The sequence below is a fragment of the Mytilus californianus genome, unplaced genomic scaffold (assembly GCF_021869535.1).
Source record: "Mytilus californianus isolate M0D057914Y unplaced genomic scaffold, xbMytCali1.0.p SCAF_1, whole genome shotgun sequence".
NCBI lineage: Eukaryota > Metazoa > Mollusca > Bivalvia > Mytilida > Mytilidae > Mytilus > Mytilus californianus.
The window spans coordinates 97,008,733-97,028,761 of record NW_026262581.1 but is presented as its reverse complement, the minus strand read 5'-3'; the positions used below and the strand labels follow the sequence as shown (position 1 = coordinate 97,028,761).

Genomic DNA, 20,029 nt, shown 5'->3' with positions numbered 1-20,029 from the left:
GTAGATGATCCTAGGCAAATGTTCTATATGGCTGTAACTATAAAACTTAGGTTTCTGTTTACACGTGTAAATGTTTTTATAAAAATATTTTTTGATAAAGATTAAAAAAAATCCCGAAAGTTTAATATAATTCTGAAAAATCAGGTGATGGCCTGAATCAAACTTTGAAAAAAATGTTATAATACAAGATGATCTTTAAAAGAACTATTAATGATGTCTAATTGCATTCCGTCACTGAAGGCAAACTAAATTTAGAATAATGATTGAGGTTACAGGAAGTTCTAACTATATTATGTTGCCCCCTAATGTTTTTGAACAGAATTTTAATTTGTATTACATAAAATGAATATTTGATTTAAGGTGGAGGAATGATAATGTTAAATGCTACCAAGACTGTGATAGTAGAAGGATTAGTGAAAGCTGATGGTTTAGATGGAACTTCCTCTATTAGTGCTGGCAGCGGTGGATGTATTTACATAGATACCCATGGTATTGAAGGGCAAGGTACCATACAGGTGAGTCACTCAACATCATTGGTGGCATTAGTGGACGTATCTACCTTAATACCTATAGTATTGAAGGACACGGTACCATACCGGTGAGTCACCCAAGATCCTTGGTGGTTAGTGACAGTGTTGACTGTATCTATGTTGATATCTATAGTATTGAGGGTCACAGTACCATTCAGATGAGTCATTAATAATCATTGGTAGCAGTGGTGGATGTATCTACACTGTATCAATGTTTATCAAAGAAACCTAATGGGCACGAACCTAAAAAAGGACCACAAAATGAGCTCTGACTTATAAATTTGTTACTCATTACAGGAGAAAATATAAGTATCCGCAGAGTATACAATACATATATTACAGGGGTCAATTAGTACATCATTATTTGTGTACCAACTTTTTGGTACAAAAGAATCATTGCAAGATAAATTCGGAATATTGGCAATAATTTCCACTCAACTGATGATATGTGCTGTTTTGAGTTTGCAATTAAATGTGATCATGTTAGTGAATTTGTGTCATGAATTGATCCACCATATTCTTTCGTCTCTACGTATAGGTGAATGGAGGTAATGGAGTGACCAATTCTGGTGCTGGCGGTGGAGGCAGGATCATGATATACTACAAAAATACCGATTTCTGGCAAGGAAAATGGACAGCCTATGGTGGAATCACTGGTTCAAGTCCTGGTGGAGCTGGAACAGTTTTCCTACAGGTAAAATATAATTATATTTTGGTTTTTGAGTGGTTTCTTTTAAGATCAGGTAATTTGTTACTGATGAAAACCAAAATTGAAGGCATGAATATAGTATTAAATAATTGCTAAATGTACTGTGGATTCATTTACTTTTGTGGATACCAAATTTTTGTTAAATGGGTGGAAATTGTAGTTTTGTGGATATTTGATTTGTGGTTTTGCCAAAATCTGCATACAAACCTATAGAAAATTTGTACTTTGTTGTAAATTTTAATTCATGGTTTACCTATACACACGAAATCCATGAAAATTGGTATAGCACAAATAATAATGAATCCACCTTAGATACATCTAACTAATGATGAAACAGTACTTAATATTGATTTAAGATACCAAGTATCATGATCTCACCTAGTTTTACCTATAAATTTATGTATATGAATTACAACTTTACTTTGATTAAAGTTGCATCCAATTAAATTTATTATCCAGGACACAATAACTGATATAACCAACAAAACATTGATAATTGACAACAATGAGCAGGATGTGATATCATCTCAGATATCTGTCTACACAACTGCAGGTTATGAGGCTGATCCTGGTCGTACATGGATATCTGACAGTGATACTGGAGCTTTTGAAAGTATTAGAATCCTAGGAAATGCTCATCTGGCTCTACATCCTGACTTAAAGGAGTAAGTATTTAATGCTTCCTATAACGTTTTTAGAATACAAAGAAGAGACTTATATTGAGGTCTTTAAGTGGTAGGAGGTAGAATTTCAATTTGTTTTGTACTTTATTCAGTGTATCCCTATTGGGTTTTTTTTTCATTTTACAGCATATTGAAAACTACTCAAGTCAAATTGATTTAAAGTTATTATAAGTATGTAAAGAAATTATATGAACCATTGTTCTTTACTTAATATTCAGTGGTTTATTTTCTTACATATTTAAGAGGAATAGATCTGTTACAAATAAATGCATCTGAGCTCACCCATGAGCATAAATGTTAGGTCCCGTGTTTCTGCAGTTTTGGGGATTCCAGCTTCATCAGTGGGAAATCGATAAGTTGTAAATTGGCATGTTTTCTTTGCTTCATTGTTTTATTTTGTATGTTATATTCGACCAATTGTTTCACTTGTTAGAGATGTGATATGATTGCCAATGAGATACTGATCTACCAGAGACCAAATGACGTAGATGAATTATAGGTCACTGTAGAACTTCAACAATGAGCAAAACCCATACCACTTAGTCAAGCAATATAAGGCCCTGACTTGACAAAATGTGAAACAATTCAGACGAGAAAATTAACAGTCTGATTTGTGTACAAAACAATAAATGAAAAACAAATATGATATACAGTAACAAACAACAGACACTGAATTGCAGACTCCTGACTTTTTTAAAGTCTTTTTCCATATAGATTAAAAAGATACAACTTCATAGTTTTCACAAAAGGAACCTCAACATTTTTTAAAATAATGCATACGAGATAAAAGAATAATTTCATGTCCTTATATCCTGTACTGAAAATGTGCTTGTAGAATTGGTACAATTCAACCCAATTTTGTGTCTGTATCAAGTCAGGTTATCTGGACCATGGGCTGTTCTTTTCTTTTAGTCTTTGTTTGTATGTCTACTTTCTCAGAGGAGTAAGGTGTTGGTGGTTTATGTTGTCTGTTGTACTGACCAATATTTTTGTAATATCTGTTTTTAATGTTTTGTTATTTTGAAAGTAATTGTTTTTTTATCAACAGTCCATTCCAGCTAGAATCGTTGAAGTTTGAAGGTGACCATACTGGTGTGCTCCACGTAGGTGATGGGCAGACTATAGTTGTTCAACATCCAGATGACCTTGATTTTATTATGAATATCTACATTTACGAAGGAGGATTATTGATGTTACCAACAGCATTTGATTGCTATAATGTCAATTTCATTGTTTGGTAGGTATAGTATTTGTTTTGTTCTCTCAACAGATTGCTTTTTCAATTTTAATTTTAATTAAATTTTTGACAATCTGGTGATGTAAACCAGAGAAGTGAGCCATAGCGATCCTTCATTCTGTCAGTGTTTAAAGATTTTTTTATACCATAATTACTTTGTCAAACCTTCATGGAATTTTATGAAACTTTGACCAAGGTTTTTCATGATTAAAAGAAGGTATTCATAGCAAAGTTTTCAAAATTTTATTTTTATTTGTCTCTAGATGGACAGCAGCAATTGCAGGCAAGTCACAGTGTTTCAAAGAACCCTTTACAAATTATTCACCTTTTAATTATTTTGAAAGTATAACAGATTAAAAGAATGGACTAGAAAATTAAAAAAAAACTTTATAAATTTGGTGCAATTGAAGCCTTTTTCTTGATTTTTCCTTCACTCTTACTCAAACCAGAAATTCAAAAGCCAAAACTATATAAATACTTGAATATTTGAGGATCTATATGAACAAAAGTACAATAATGAATAACCAAACACACCCTTAGGTCAACCTATTCTGATGCTGGTAATGTAGGTATATCTTGTATATTATTACTAGGGGACAACTAGGAGTTGTAGACATGACTGTGGGTGATGGATGTGTACTGAAGTTAGGAGCCACGGGAGATACCATATCTACCACAGGAGGAAAAGGGATATATGACTTCAATAAACTGACTGTGAAAGCAGGAGGGGAAGTAACTGTAACAGATGATCTGACAAATATGAGCAGCAACCTGACAATAACAGTAAGTCATGACTTAACCTGAAGGTACAGAAGTAGGTTTCTTTTTCAGATGTTCTTATTGCCATGGGCATCAACATCACTATAACAGTAAGTCATGACTTAACCTGAAGGGGCAGCAGTAGGTTACTTTTTCAGATGTTCTGGACAGCAACCTAATTATTACAAATATAAATTGTCTAGCTAGCAACCAAACAATAAACGGAATTTATAAAGACAGAAGATGGTATAGTAATTAGAGGCACTGACTTTCACACACCAAACAGTTTTACAGGAAAAATTGCAAAACTTTTAAAGTATAACATTGAGAGAATATAGATCTAGAAAATCATTAAAATGATATGGCACAAAGATTTAAAGCTAAACAGGGGAAAAATGAAGAAAATTAAGAGAGTTCAAAAGATATTAATATTAAACCATTAAAGACTAGTGCAATGTTTTTAGATTATAAGATAAAATGAATGTTTTCTGAATTTTAGGCAGGTACACTATGGGTCCAGGGAGGAGGTCACATTCATGCTGTCCATGTAAACATCACTTCAGAGAATTTGATTGTAGATGATCTTGGACAGATAAATGGAGACAAACATGATATAGCTTGTTCAACAGGAGATGGTTTTGATTCCAGTAGTGGAGCTTCAGGTAGGTAGATGAAAATGAAGGTCAAAATCATTTATTAAATTGACTGTACAGGATAATGTTTATCGAATAAATTTGGTGAACAGTGTCCCTAGTAGAGTAGTATTTGCACTCAAAAATGTGCAATATTTTTTTGTTACTAAAGGCTAAATTCACCATAATCTGTGCAATAACCTTTGAGCAGTATTATTCCATTCACTGAAGAAGCCAGATTTATTGATTAACCTTAATTTTAATACCTTTTATAGAATTGCAAACAAAGTTTGACAAATTCTTTTATGTGAAGAAATCATGAATACATTGCACAAAAATCATTTGATAGCTACAATATTTAAATGTAAGAAAATAAGTATTCTACCTGACAAAATATTCTTTGGACTGATCTTAACTAAATGTCCAGGTCAGTGGTAGAATGATGCAATTCTGAACAATTTTTGTAAATGTATATATGATTGCTAAGTTAACAAATGGGTTGAATGTATGAATTCATTGTCAATCATACCACATCGCCTTATATTGATATAAAATTATTTTATTTGACATAAAAGGTGCTGGTCATGGAGGTAGAGGTGGACGTGGCTCAGGACAAATGAAAACAGGTGCCCCTCATGGACAGGTATTTGATTCAGTAGACAGAGGTTGTAAAGGAGGCAATGACAATTTAACAGAGACTGGAGGCAGAGGAGGGGGAGTGATATTCCTTCAGGTGTCTGGTATCCTACAGAATGATGGAGAGATCAGTGTTAATGGTGAAAATGGACAGGGATACAATTCTGGTGGTGGAAGTGGTGGTTCTATTAACATGGAGGTCAATCTTATTAAGGTATGACCATTTGTTCACTCTTATATTTTTGTCTAACTATGGGTGCATGTTAAAATATCAAATTTTAAACAGGGCATATATGGAGAATTTATTTTAGGATTGTAGAAAGTTCAAGGCTATTGAAGAAAGATTAGTATTAATGTGGAGAATTTATTGTAGGGTTGATTGAAAGTTCAAGGCTATAGCATGTATTGGCGAAGGATTATTATTATACCCCACGCAACGGGTTGCGGAGGGTATAAAGGTTTTTGACCCGTCTGTCCGTCCGTCAGTCCGTCAGTCCGTCAGTCCTGTTTCTTGTCATCGCAACTCCTCTCAAACCACACAACAGAATTTCACGAAACCTTTTTAGATAATAAGGACACACTATGTAGTTGTGCATATCGACAGGAAATAGCGATTCAATTTTTTTCTAGGAGTTACGCCCCTTTGAACTTATTTACTTTAATGTACTACTGCAACAGTTTGTCATCGCAACTCCTCTGATACCACACAACAGAATTTCACGAAACCTTTTTAGATAATAAGGACATACTATGTAGATGTGCATATCGACAGGAAATTACGGTTCAATTTTTTTTCTAGGAGTTACGCCCTTTGAACTTATTTGCTTCAATGTACTACTGCAACAGTTTGTCATCGCAACTCCTCTGATACCACACAACAGAATTTTATGAAACCTTTTTAGATAATAAGGACATACTATGTAGATGTGCATATCGACAGGAAATTACGGTTCAATTTTTTTTCTAGGAGTTACGCCCCTTTGAACTTATTTGATTTAATGTACTACTGCAACAGTTTGTCATCGCAACTCCTCTGATACCACACAACAGAATTTTATGAAACCTTTTTAGATAATAAGGACATACTATATAGATGTGCATATCGACAGGAAATTATGATTCAATTTTTAAAGGCAGTGCTTTAATGCCTTTCTAGTTGCCGTGTTAATCTTTCTTTCCGCGATATCCAACTTATCTACGTGGGGGGTCATTAGGCTCCAAGTAGATCCGGAAAATGTTGATTCTCTTCTCTTCTTATTGTGATATAAAATGTTTTTTGTTTCATTTCATTTACATTGGGAAATAGAGAAACGATCATTGTGTTTTGTTAGTTTTAAAAACTTTTGATATATTTGTATTTTACATTATAAGCAGTCAACCGATTGACAAACTAGAATTATTTGAATTCCGTGTGTAAAGAGGTCGGGTTAATTTCGAGTGTTATCTGCAATCTAGATGTTTATTAATCATTTCAGTCGTTGATATAATAATTAAAGGTCGACTGAACATGAATTATATTATACAATTTAAAGCGCATTTCTGTTTATGCACGCGAACCCGTCTAACGTTATTGTTATTTCGCAGTTATATAAAGTAGCAAATTATCGTTCCTGAATAGGTGGCGCCGTGGTAGCCGATCCTGTTCTTGAACTTCCGGTTTCTGCACTGTGCAACTATTACAGTTGCATTTTAATTAACGATGCCAAGTACTTGTTGTTGTGTACCTGGATGTCATTTAAGAGGAGGACATGCATTTCCAAATGACTTAAAAAGAAGGAAAAGTTGGATCAACGCCATGGCCCATACGCAGATTGGACGAGAACACGGTGAAATCATGGAGTCCATCTCAATCAGCTGTTGTTTGCAAGGCACATTTTACTGAAAAAGACTACGTGCAGGAAACTATTCCTGGTAAAACTCTATTTTCTTTTTAAAATGTATAGTTATATATGTAATCGCCATGCGAATAAACCAAAGTCTGTTTACAACCGCAATTATCGTTTTAGAATAAAAGGGGTGGTTAATTCAAGACGTCATAATTTTTTGGATTACGATTCAATGTGATCTGTTTGAGATTTTTTGGTGCTTGCTACAATTATAATGATTTCTTACAAGAGGTATATCATACTGAGAATTATTTTAGCAGTAATTATGCTAATGTAGTAATGACAGGAATGCATAAGCTATGCCTCATAGACTTTCTTGAAAAATATCAATGACAATGTTAACAGGAACAAAACAATGACATGCTCTCATCCATATTATAGTTATTTAGGTACAAACAATGTATGTTTGTTGCATACGTCTCTCATTGTTTGTCCTTTGGATTTACATAACATACATTTTGATGTACATTGAATCAGGCTAACATAGTTTTATCCAGATTGTAATGAATAAATCTAGTTAATATTTTGCCAGGTAGTACAAAGTATGCATTGCTAATGGAAGTTCATTTAATTATCAAAAAACTAATGTTTTATAACCTTTTTCAGAGCGCAAACCCTCCATACAGAGACTTAAGTCTACTGCCATTTCCAGCCTATTTTCCTGGATCAAGCAAGAGACTGAATCGTCCGCAAAAAGAAAAATCAGGGCAGTTTCCTGTGAAAACAAAAGAACTAAACTTGATGAATATTGTAGTAGAAATCTAGAGGAAAGTTTTGATTGTAAAGTTGGTTTTCCTGAAGAAGTCATTCATACTGCAGACAGGATTTATGACTGTCCACCACCAACTGCCGAGCTAATGTTGAGCTTCACAGATGGAATTACGCAAACACCATCAATGCCTATATTTTCAGCAGAGAATTTTGAAATGAAGACACGTGACACAGCCATGCATTTTTATACCAGTTTAGAGTTGTATACTAAATTTTTATTTGTTTTGACCACACTTGGTCCAGCAGCACATTGTTTGAGATACATATATTTTCAAATTGATAGGGTGTCATTTGAAAATCATTTTTTTTAGATTCTAGATTGAAACTAGTGTTAAGAATATTGTGTAAACATGGATTGTTTTTATGTCTAAACAGTGGCGTGAGGCTAACACTTGGCCATTTAGTAGTTTAGTCAGGTATTTTTCGCCATCCAACTTCAAATTAAAGTTTCCTACAACTTGGATTATTATTGACAGCACAAAATATCCCGTGATAAAACATAAAGCTCCTAGAGCTCAGGCAACCTTTTCATCATATAAAAACAGAAACACTGAAAATACTTGTATGTTCGACACCTGGTGGTTTAGTCAACTACAAAAATGTATGTCTCTAATGCATATGTTGGTTGTACCAGTGACTGTGAAATAGTTGAAAGATGTAGAATACATGTGTAGTTCAATTATGTGATCCAGGTGACAGTGTGATGGCAGACAAAGGTTTAAATGTGCAAGATTTGTTTGCTCACTTTTTTCAAAAAAAGAAACAGAATTAGTTCCAAAACTCTTATACGGGATAGAAAAGTCTCCAATTAACACGTGCACAAAGAGCTAATTATTAGACTTGGCAAAACATACAAAATTCTAATAAATCCTATGAATGGAACTGAAACAAAACTTTCATCTGAAATAACATTTATTTGTTTTATGTTGTGTAATTTTAGAACTTGTATTGTGCCAAAGGATGCATAAATAAAAGTGACGCAATGAAGTTTGTTCTGATATATATATATAAATATTATTTACAATGACATGCACATGTAAATTGTAATGCATAAAAAAATAAGGAGATGTGGTATGATATTCAGTGAGTTTATCGAACCAAAGTGCATAAGAAATGGGTTAAGCAGTTACAGGTGTTACTGTCACCGTACAATCTCCAACAATTAGAAAAACTTGTACAGCGTAAAAAATTTCAGAGATCTTACAACTAAGTTTGACTTTGGTGAATTGTTTATATCTGTTGATGTAAATATAAAAAAGAAGATGTGGTATGATTGCCAATGAGACAACTCTCCACAAGAGACCAAATGACACAGTAATTAACAGCTATAGGTCACAGTACGTCCTTCAACAATGAGCAAAGCACATACCGCACAGTGAGCTATAAAAGGCCCCGAAATGACAATGTAAAACAATTCAAACAAGAAAACTAACGGCCTAATTTATGTACAAAAAATGAACGAATAACAAATATGCAACACATAAACAAACGACAACCACTGAATTACAGGCTCCTGACTTGGGACAGGCACATACATGTACATACAGAATGTGGCGGGGTTAAACATGTTAGCGGGATCCCAACCCACCACCCCCTAACCTGGGACAGTGGTGTAACAGTACAATATAAGAACGAACTATAAAAATCAGTTGAAAGAGGCTTAACTCATCAGATGGATAAATACAAATACAAGTGGACGTGGCCGGGTAGTTGTACATCCAAACAACTAAAAGACACTAAGTACAGATCTGAGAGTACTCGCATTTACTGACAGCTAGTTCAAAGCCACTAACAACTGATGAAAAAATCTTGCATCTAAGACTAAATTATCAATCCGTAAGCTCCCTTTAGAATTTTATAAATTTTAGATTTTACATTTCTGAGTTGTGGGGTTTTATTCATTAAAAAAAGGGGGGATTTTCCAGTTTTTGGACAACAACTCAAAAATGCTTTAAGCAGTTCGCATGAAACTTTGGTGAATTATTTATAGCTATTGATGTAATCTCCCTATTGATTTTCATAAATTTCAAATATGACATTGAGAAGAAATTGAACTTTATTTGTTTATAGTCTGGCAACAGATTTATTAAGTATTGCGCAACAGCACAGTGTATTGCACAACAGCAAGAAATCTTTAATTGAATATAAATTCAATTCATATAACCGATTTCAAGTTCTTTGACTACATTTATTCAGAAACTATAATATGTCAAATATTTAATTACAATCCAAATTCAGACCTGTATCAAGCTTGAATATTGTGTCCATTTTTGCCCCAACTGTTCAGGGTTGGACCTCTGCAGGTGTATTCAGCTGCGCTCAGCAAATCAGTTTATTTCTTAATTAAGAACTCCTTTTTGTTGAGCCTGCAACTTTTGTCGCAGAAAGCTCGACATAGGGATAGTGATCCGGTGGCGGCGTTAGCTAACTTCTTAAAAGCTTTATATTTTAGAAGGTGGAAGGTCTGGATGCTTCATACTTTGTATATGGATGCCTCATGTGACGAAGTTTCCGTCAGTCACATGTCCAATGTCCTTGACCTCATTTTCATGGTTCAGTGACTACTTGAAAAAAAAGTTAAGATTTTTTGTAATGTTAAATTCTCTCTTATTATAAGTAATAGGATAACTATATTTGGTATGTGCGTACCTAGCAAGGTCCTCATGCCCGTCAGACAGTTTTCACTTGACCTCGACCTCATTTCATGGATCAGTGAACAAGTTTAAGTTGTCGTGGTCAAGTCCATATCTCAGATACTATAAGCAATAGGTCTAGTATATTCGGTGTATGGAAGGACTGTCCAACTGGCAGGTGTTATCTGACCTTGACCTCATTTCATGGTTCAGTGGTTATAGTTAAGTTTTTGTGTTTTGGTCTGTTTTTCTTATACTGTATGCAATAGGTCTACTATATTTGGTGTATAGAATGATTGTAAGGTGTACATGTCTAGCTGACAGGTGTCATCTGACCTTGACCTCATTTTCATGGTTCAGTGGTCAAAGTTAAGTTTTTGAGTTTTGGTCTTTTTTTCTAATACTATATGCAATAGTTCAACTATATTTGGTGTGTGGAAATATTTTATGATCTATTTGTCAGTCACGCAGGTTTTTTTTTTCCTTGACCTCATTTTCAAGGTTCATTGCTCAGTTTTAAGTTTTTGTGTTTTGGTCTGTTTTTCTTAAACTATAAGCAATAGGTCAACGATATATATTTGTTGTATGGAAGAATTGTTAGCTGTACATGCCTGCCTAGCATGGTTCATCTGACCTTGACCTCATTTTCTTGGTTCATTGGTCAATGTTTAGTTTACTTGGTTAATGTTAAGTTTATGTGACAGTTGTAATAAAGCTTTATATTTAGGACTATCAACATAATATCAATGATTAGTAAAGAAGGCGAGACATTTCATCCTGGTGCACTCTTGTTTCATTCATAAATTACTTTATACTTGGAAATATAATTTTGCTTGGAGTTATAGTTTCTAAAAAAAGTATTGTCATTGAAAGAGTTGACATGTTGCAATGTACATTTATTCTACATAGTTTTATGGTACCAAATCAAAAGTTCATATAAAAGAAAGAAGTCAAAGTTTTCCCATCATAGTTTAGTTACATACATTTTTTTTGTACCTGAGGTCGTTGAATATAGATCATTTTATAAATAAGGAGATGTGTCATGATTGCCAATGAAACAACTATCACCCATACATTGTACTTACCAGTAACAAACCACATTTGCAAAGTCGAATAAAATACAGTTGATAACATTTACTTATTACTAAAAAGAAAATGCCAAACTATTTTTAACAGTATTTGACTATAAACATAGATAAAAAAGGTACAAACTGGACATAATGCACTAGTTCATAAACAAATGAGAACAATCGCCTTCATATAGTGCTCAGAATATGACATTCATAAAACTTGTTCAATATCATTAGAGAACTCTAAATCTTAAATACTGAAAGCCACCTCTGATAAGTACAATGTACTATGCAAGATAATGATATAACTGGACTAAAAATACACACAACCTGTAATTAACTGCCTTTACAGCGCTTTCACGCTTTGATTTTTCTAGGAGTTACGCCCCTTTGAACTTATTTGCTTCAATGTACTACTGCAACAGTTTGTCATTGCAACTCCTCTGAAACCACACAACATAATTTCATGAAACTTTGTAGATAATAAGGACATACTATGTAGATGTGCATATTGACAGGAAATTATGATTCAATTTTTTTTTCTTATACAATTTTTTTTTCTTACACATATTTTATTTCTCCAATGACAATGTGGGGACGTGGGGTATGTGAGCGCGCTCACTAAGGTTCTTTAATTGATGTTGAGAATTTATTGTAGGGTTATGGAAAGTTCCAATCTATTGGAGGAGATGGGTTAGGTTTGGGTGGTGCTGGGTCTGGAGGCAGAATTTCTATGGACTTTGCTGATAACAAAACCTATGTTGGGTCATTTGATACCTATGGTGGTCTTGGTGAGAATAATGGTAGTCCTGGAACGTCTTTCTTCTACCACACTGGTAAGGTTTATTTTAAGATATCTAGGTCACAGAAAATAATAAAGCAGTTATAATGTTTTTAATTAACAGTTGTTACTATCAATTTTTGAATGCTTCCTACAAGAAAATAGTGTAGGATATTTTGAAACTTAAATTAACTTGCTTCTAACTTTCTTCTTTTAATTTTTTATAATATTTGTGTGGCAAGGGTTTGGGAGGACCAGGAACAAAAGTTAATGGAGCTAAAAACCAAACAGACAAAACCATGAAAGATCATTTACAGAATGTAGGTGTTTGTTTCACTAAATGTTGTTACTAATTTCAGCACTGTGAAGTTACCATTATGGTATCAATTGAATTATGTATGGTAACAAAAAGCTAGGATTTCTGTATTATTTAATAGGTTACAGCCATAGTACACTGTTGCTGAACAATATAAACAGAGGTCCTGATGGTGATAGTAATGTCATTGAGGACTATTCCAACCTTGATAGTGATCAGCTCAGAGCATGGTTCCTTCCTGAACATGGTAGACATACACTTGCAGGTACTAATTCTCACTTAATCTTCTTTTACATCTAAATTAAAATATTATCTTTGAATATTGATTAGAAAAAAGGTTTTTATGTAATTGCAAATACCTGCATATTTCAATCAGATTTGATGTAGCTCAAGCTGTTTTGCAGTTGTAAATGCTTAAAGTGTCAAGATTTGATTGTATGTAGCCTATTTTTAAACCAATGACCTGTTGCATTTGATTGCTCCCTACAATGTTTTACTGAAATATGGCAATGCATTTTGCAAAGCTCTTAAGATTCATAAAACCTACTAGATTTCAAAGATGACATGCTCATCAATAGTGCAGAAGATTAGAACAAGTTAGATCTCTAGCTAGATAAAACAATCTCTCAAATCTGCAAAAATCCTCTCATAGACTTGATACAATTTTTTTAATTTTTACTACCAAAAAAATTAAAAAGTAAACTGAATAAATATATAATAGATGTGTTTGTTTTTCTATATGGGCAAAGTTAAAATTCTGACCTCGTCACATTTTGATAAACAAATATTGATAATTTCTTACTTTAAAAGTTACCAGTGCATATTGGCTCATTATAAAACTTAATTGAATTTTGATTTTAGGAACAGATTCCAGTTATTTTTTCAATGAGCTACAGATTTATGGAAAGGCTCAGCTAGCAGTACTAACAGATCCAGTAGAAAGTGATGCTACAATTTATTTTGAGAACATGATTGGAGATAGATCCGGAGCCATACATGTAGGAAAAGGACAAGTCATGGATCTGGAGAGACAGAAAATAGATCTTCCATTCAGTGTCCATGTATATGATGGTGGTTACCTTGGTTTGGCTCCGAACACATTCATACATGGTGTGCATATTTTCTTAAATGGGACATTGGCCAACATAGACAATCTAACATTATACCATGATGGAAAATTGTGGCTAAATGTAGAAGGCAGGACTAAAAATCAAGATGCAAGCAAGTATGACTTCCAGTTTGTGCATGTCAAAAATGGCGGATATCTTCATATGATAAGTGACCCTGTGACAGAGCCTGGAATTACATTTACAACTACAGCATTGAATATTGATGGAGGTGGTTTGGTGAAGGGAACACACATGTATTTTCTCTCAGAGAATATTACCATTGATGCTGGGGGAACATTATCAGCAGATGGATTTGGATATGAGCTGGCTGATGGAGAAGGGACTGATGCAGATGGAAATATCAGAGAAGGACTACATGGAGTGATCAATCCTGGACTGGGCTATACTGGTACTGTTGGTGTCTCAGGAGCTGGTCATGGTGGAAGTGGAGGCAGGGGACATGGTTGGTTTATATTTACAGAACTAATTTTGAAGGCAAAATAGATACAAAATGAAGCTTCTTTATAATTCATATTTAATTGAAGGTTAGGTGATATATAAAAGTATAAGTAAATATTTGTACTTGCATCGATTGAAATATAATTACAGACTGCATGCTACTCTGGCATCATTGTTTACATAATATATGTTAAGATGATGCATATGTCTGATGTAAAGGAAATCAGCTTTTTTTTCACCAGAAAATTTTCATTCATTTTTTCAATTATTTCTTACAAAAAGTAAATCTTATCTTAAGAAGCAAACTGCATTACATTTATTTCAATTGCCAGCAGATTTCTTAACATTTATTTCTAAAGAATATTTGTTAAATGAATGTGATGATATATTACAGAAAATGATCTTGGAGGAGAACCTTATGGAGATATATACAAGCCTTTACTGTTTGGTAGTGCAGGAGGTGGTCCAAAAGGCGGAGCAGGCGGTGGTAAAATTTGGCTGAATGTGACCAACACCATACTTATTGATGGACTAATGACTGCCAGTGGTGAAAATGGTCAGATAGATGATACAGCTATCTCACAAAGTTCAGGTGGCTGGATGAACTCTCTACCTGGAGGAGGAGGCAGTGGAGGTAGTATCTGGTTGTTCTGTCAGACTGTTACTGGATATGGTAAAATAATGGCCAGAGGTGGCAATGGGTCTGTTGGAACTCACAGGAACTACACCACTACAAGTGGCAATTATAGCAATTATATGTCATTTGAATATGGTGGAGGTGGTGGTGCAGGTGGAAGGATGGCCATGTACTTTAGAGAAAACAAGACATTCAGTGAGTTTACCTACCTAGCTAATGGTGGATGGCCTGGGAAAGAAGATGATGACTCTGAAAGTGGTGGACCTGGGACAATCTATATTTATGACATGGTTGAAGATCATAGAACACTACTTATAGACAATGATGGTGCTCCTAACCCTCGTGAAAAATATGTTTATTGGAATAATAGGCTCCATGATGGTGGCAGAGCATGGATTCTGCCTCAGTCTGGGACCCATGAATTTGCTGACAAAAAGTACGTGTTTGAGTTTGAAGAATTACAAATTTATGGCAATGGACATTTGGCTGTGTTGAATCCTAGTGACATCACAGTATTTGATTCAGCTGTGTCTGGAACAGTATCTGCAAATTTTAATGTTACTATTGATTTTAAATACATGATTGGAGATAGAACTGGGACAGTCCATATTGCTAAAAATCAAGTCTTGGACTTGTTCAGGGAAGAAATAGACTTGCCTTTCAATTGTTTTGTATATTTTGGTGGGTTCTTAGGACTAGCTCCAATGACTTATGTCCATGGTGTAGACATCCATCTTGCAGGTGTATTGTCGAATATTGAAAATATAACTTTACACCATGGAGGATATTTATGGTTACAGAATGGTGGACGAACACCAGCACAAACGTTCAGTCATTATAAATTTGATTACATCCTTATTCAGGATGATGGAAAGATTGATTGTACAACAGATGCTGTAACTGACCATGGAATCACATTTTATCTAAAAGCTGTCACTGTTGAAGGAGGTGGTATATTTCACGGTACCTACATGACATTTAACGTGGAGAATGTCACGGTAGATGATGGTGGAGTGATAACAACAGAGGGCAAAGGTTACAATACATCTCATAGCCATGCGACTCATTCAGGTCTATCAGTCCATGGAGATGTCAATCTAGGGATACCATCCAGCACTTACGGTGGTGGTGGTCATGGTGGAAGTGCTGGTGAAGGTGTTGATTCCCAAGCTGCAGGATTTGCCTATGGTAACATCTATGAACCAGACAAAGTTGGCAGTTCAGGTGGTTCAGGAGGATCTGGTGGTGGTGTTATATGGATGAATGTGACCAATACAATTATGATTGACGGAGAAGTAAATTCCAGAGGTGGTGATGGGGCTGCTGGTGGAAGTGGAGGAAGTGTCTGGATGTTCTGTGAACTTATCAAAGGTTATGGTAAAATAACGGCTCATGGTGGTGATGCCTCACATGTGAATGGAGGTGGTGGAGCTGGTGGCAGGGTGGCAGTTTACTTCAACAGAAATGAAACTATGACAGCATTTAGATTCCAGGCTATTGGAGGCAAGGGTGGGTTGTCTGCTGAAAATGGTGGTGCTGGTACTGTGTTTGTCTTCAATATGTTAGAGGAACATAAAACTCTGATTATTGACAATGGAGGTCACCAGCCAAAAGACAAGTTTAACGTCATAGATGATTATTCAGATCTGTCATCTGACAGTTGTAGAACATGGATACTGCCCGTGTCTGGAAGTCATTACTTTGCTGGTGGAGGATACCAATACCATTTTCATGAATTACAGATGTATGGAGCTGGTCACTTGGCCTTTTTACCTGACCCTGTTGACCATGAGGTAGATGTCTTTTTTCTGTACATGATTGGTGACCGATCTGGAACTGTTCATTTAGGCAACAACCAAATTATGGATCTTGAAAGAGAAGAAATTGATCTGCCATTCAGTGTCAGGGCATATGCTGGGTCATACATAGGTTTGGCTCCTATGACAATTGTACATGGTGTCAGTATCTGGATGCATGGAGAACTTGTCCACATTGACAATTTAACTTTACATCACAATGGCCTATTATCAATGGAGAGCGGTGGTTTCACAGAAGGATTAGATCCAGACCACTTTGAATTTAACTATGTCCGTATCCAGGCCAACTCAACAATTCAGTCACTGACCGACCCAGTCACAGAACCAGGTATGGATTTAGTGGTCCATTTCAACCTATTTATCGAAGGTGGTGGAACTTTGGCTGCAACTAATATAAGTATCCAAGCTATTAATATAACAGTAGACGATGGAGGATCAGTGCATTCAGATAGTTTGGGTTACAGATATACAGATTTAAAGAATGGAAATGTCAACTTTGGACAAGGTGTAACTCATGCTTCAGGATCATCAGGTGCTGGTCATGGTGGTACCAGTGGTAAGGGAGCAGGAACCAGTCAGACAGGTCAACCTTATGGCCACTTGTATCAACCATATATACACGGTAGTGCTGGTGGTGGAAATGGTGGCCAAGGTGGTGGCATGTTATGGCTTAATGCCACTAATATGATTGAAATTGACGGTGAACTACGATCTAATGGAGGAAATGCTAGAGCTTCCAATGGAGGAGGTGGTTCTGGTGGCAGTATATGGGTATATTGCAGAGTTTTCCGTGGATTGGGAACTATTGCTTCAAATGGTGGCAGTCAGTATAGCAGTGGGTCAGGAGGAGGAGGTGCTGGAGGGAGAGTAGCTGTTTACTTCACTGTAAACAATACATATCTCGGTAATTATGAATCGCATGGTGGTAGTTCTACAACACAACCTGGTGGACCTGGAACTATCTTTTTATACCACCAAGATTATGACCATTCAACTCTATACATAAACAATAATGGTCTAGAAAGTGATGTTGGTATGATAGAGGACTATACTGATCTCAGTGAGGACAGCTTCAAGGCATGGATTTTACCTAATGCTGGAAAACATTGGCTGGCTAATGGCAATGACGATTATAGGTTTGAAGAGTTACAGATTTATGGTAATGCCCATCTTGCTATTCTGCCTGAACCATTTGAAGATGGAGTAACTTTACACTTTCAGGATATGATTGGTGACCGTACTGGTTATGTCCATGTTGGAAATCACCAGACAATGGATTTACGTAGAGACTTCATTGACACTCCATTTAACACATATGTCTATGATGGGGGCTACCTTGGTTTGGCTCCAGACACAAACTTGGAACGAGTGTTTGTCAGATTGGAAGGAACTATGGATCATGTTATAAACATGACTTTGATTGATGGAGGAGCTCTACAACTTCATTTGACAGGATCAACAAACAAACATAGCAGACTTAACTACCATATTAATGGTACTACAACAATCAAGGCTAACTCCTACATTAACTGTTCTAATCCTAAGGCACATACTGACCAATATCAGCTAGTGTTTAATTACATTACAGTGGAAGGTGGTGGAGCTATCAATGGATCGTATGTGAAAGTGTTTGCCACTGATCTGACTGTGGATGATGGTGGAATCATTAGTGTCAATAATGGAGGAAATGACCCAAATACTGGTGATGGTAAGTTCTATATAATAAATAGAAATCAACTGAGAAATAAGACTTATACCAAAATATACTCTTATACTGTCAAATTACTAGTATCAGAACAAAACATTTAGGGGCTATTTATATAGCAATCTGTAATCTCAGGCTGAAATGTCTCACCTGTTCATCAGTTTAAAGAAATATATTTTAACTGCAAATTGAGAGTCTTTTAGCCCATCAGTATTCAGGTCTGAAAGGACAAAATCTCTTGAATCACTACAGTAAAATCATCCTTTCTTTTAAATTTTTAGATCAATATTTTTCTTACGCATCATTTCAAACTTAATGTGTTGTATAAAAACGTTTTTACTTGTCTGTTTCTTTTGTTATACAAACTTTGAAAAAACATTTATTATTGCAACAAAATCAAGGTATATACCAGCTAGTGTAATGTAATTGTTTAATGCCTCACATATTGATAAACATGGTCTTTAAAAGTGTTCAACATATATTTTTTTTCTTTTAGTTTTTGTAGTTTTCCCACACATATAGATATAGTTTAAATTTTAGATGTAAGAAATACATTTGGATTGGAATATAATTTTAGGTGTGGGTGTATGGCAACGTAATGGAGCCAGTGGTGCCTCCCATGGTGGCATTGGAGGTCAAGGTGCTTGTGATAACTACCTTACATGTAAACTGAGAAGAAGTCAGGCCTACGGTGATCTGTATGAACCTAAAATGTTTGGTAGTGGAGGTGCTGGGACTAAAGGAGGTTCAGGTGGGTAAATGTGATATCTGAAGTTAGAAATCTGGTGTTTATCTATTGACCCAAAAGAGATGCTGGTGCTTTGATTGGTTCAGATTGGTAACTGTTGGATGAACTATGAAAAACTCATAAAGATACTAGACTTATAATTTTGTATGCCAGACAAGTGTTTTGTTTACACAAGTCTCAATAGTGATGCTTCATTTAGTATATATAAAAGAAAAAGATCTTAAGTAAATGGAAAAGAACAAAGAAAAAAACAAAGTGGTGGTTTCATTATGTATAGCTAAACTATTTGTTGTTTGTAGGAGGAGGACGATTAGAGATAGCGGTTGATCATACCCTGACAGTAGATGGACATATCATGGCTAACAGTGAGGATGTACTCTATACCACATCCTGGTCTATGTCAAGTGGTGGTAGTGGTGGCAGTATTCTGATCAACACTGTCAATTATACAGGTAACTTATCAGATACACGCCATGGCACAGTAAGGATCTACTATATATGTCGTCCTCAGTAAATGAGCAAATTCACACCTTCAATGTTTTCTGTAACAAGGTAGTCAACTCTAATAAACATTGGACGTAGTTTTGACAGAATAGCACTAAACTTTTAAAAGTCACTGATTATAATTGCAAGTAAAAATGGCAGCTAGCTAAACGAAAACAAATTTGACTACACCTTTCAACCATGTTGCAGTTATTTAACGATGCTGTTAGATTTAACCATGGAGGAGGCTATTTGAGGATGATGGAAGATAAGTTAATGATGGTTTTGTGCAGTCCTAAAACAGTTCATGGAGGTCATTGAGCTGTATAGGGTATTTGCTTCAGTGCCTAGTTTTTGTACCTCTCTGTACAATATACTTATATTGCAGGTCAGCAGGAAACATTGGTTATCACTTATCTATTTTAGTA

At 35.2% G+C, this 20,029-nt stretch overlaps 1 protein-coding gene and 1 long non-coding RNA gene across 2 annotated transcripts in view; both read left to right on the top strand.

The window, feature by feature from the left end:
- LOC127738417 (uncharacterized) overlaps window positions 1–20,029 on the top strand; it is a 175,977-nt gene that overhangs the window by 31,246 nt on the left and 124,702 nt on the right. The window contains exons 18-30 of the mRNA XM_052249661.1: window positions 361–515; window positions 1,069–1,224; window positions 1,699–1,904; window positions 2,971–3,159; window positions 3,753–3,942; window positions 4,418–4,580; window positions 5,126–5,400; window positions 12,205–12,382; window positions 12,765–12,908; window positions 13,505–14,215; window positions 14,606–18,373; window positions 18,948–19,121; window positions 19,418–19,570. Of these exons, the coding sequence (XP_052105621.1) occupies window positions 361–515; window positions 1,069–1,224; window positions 1,699–1,904; window positions 2,971–3,159; window positions 3,753–3,942; window positions 4,418–4,580; window positions 5,126–5,400; window positions 12,205–12,382; window positions 12,765–12,908; window positions 13,505–14,215; window positions 14,606–18,373; window positions 18,948–19,121; window positions 19,418–19,570 (6,462 nt within the window). The remainder of the gene's footprint in view (window positions 1–360; window positions 516–1,068; window positions 1,225–1,698; window positions 1,905–2,970; window positions 3,160–3,752; window positions 3,943–4,417; window positions 4,581–5,125; window positions 5,401–12,204; window positions 12,383–12,764; window positions 12,909–13,504; window positions 14,216–14,605; window positions 18,374–18,947; window positions 19,122–19,417; window positions 19,571–20,029) is intronic.
- LOC127726600 (uncharacterized) lies at window positions 6,698–8,207 on the top strand. Its single transcript, XR_007993606.1, has 2 exons — window positions 6,698–7,097; window positions 7,679–8,207. It is a non-coding gene; the product is annotated as an uncharacterized LOC127726600 (long non-coding RNA).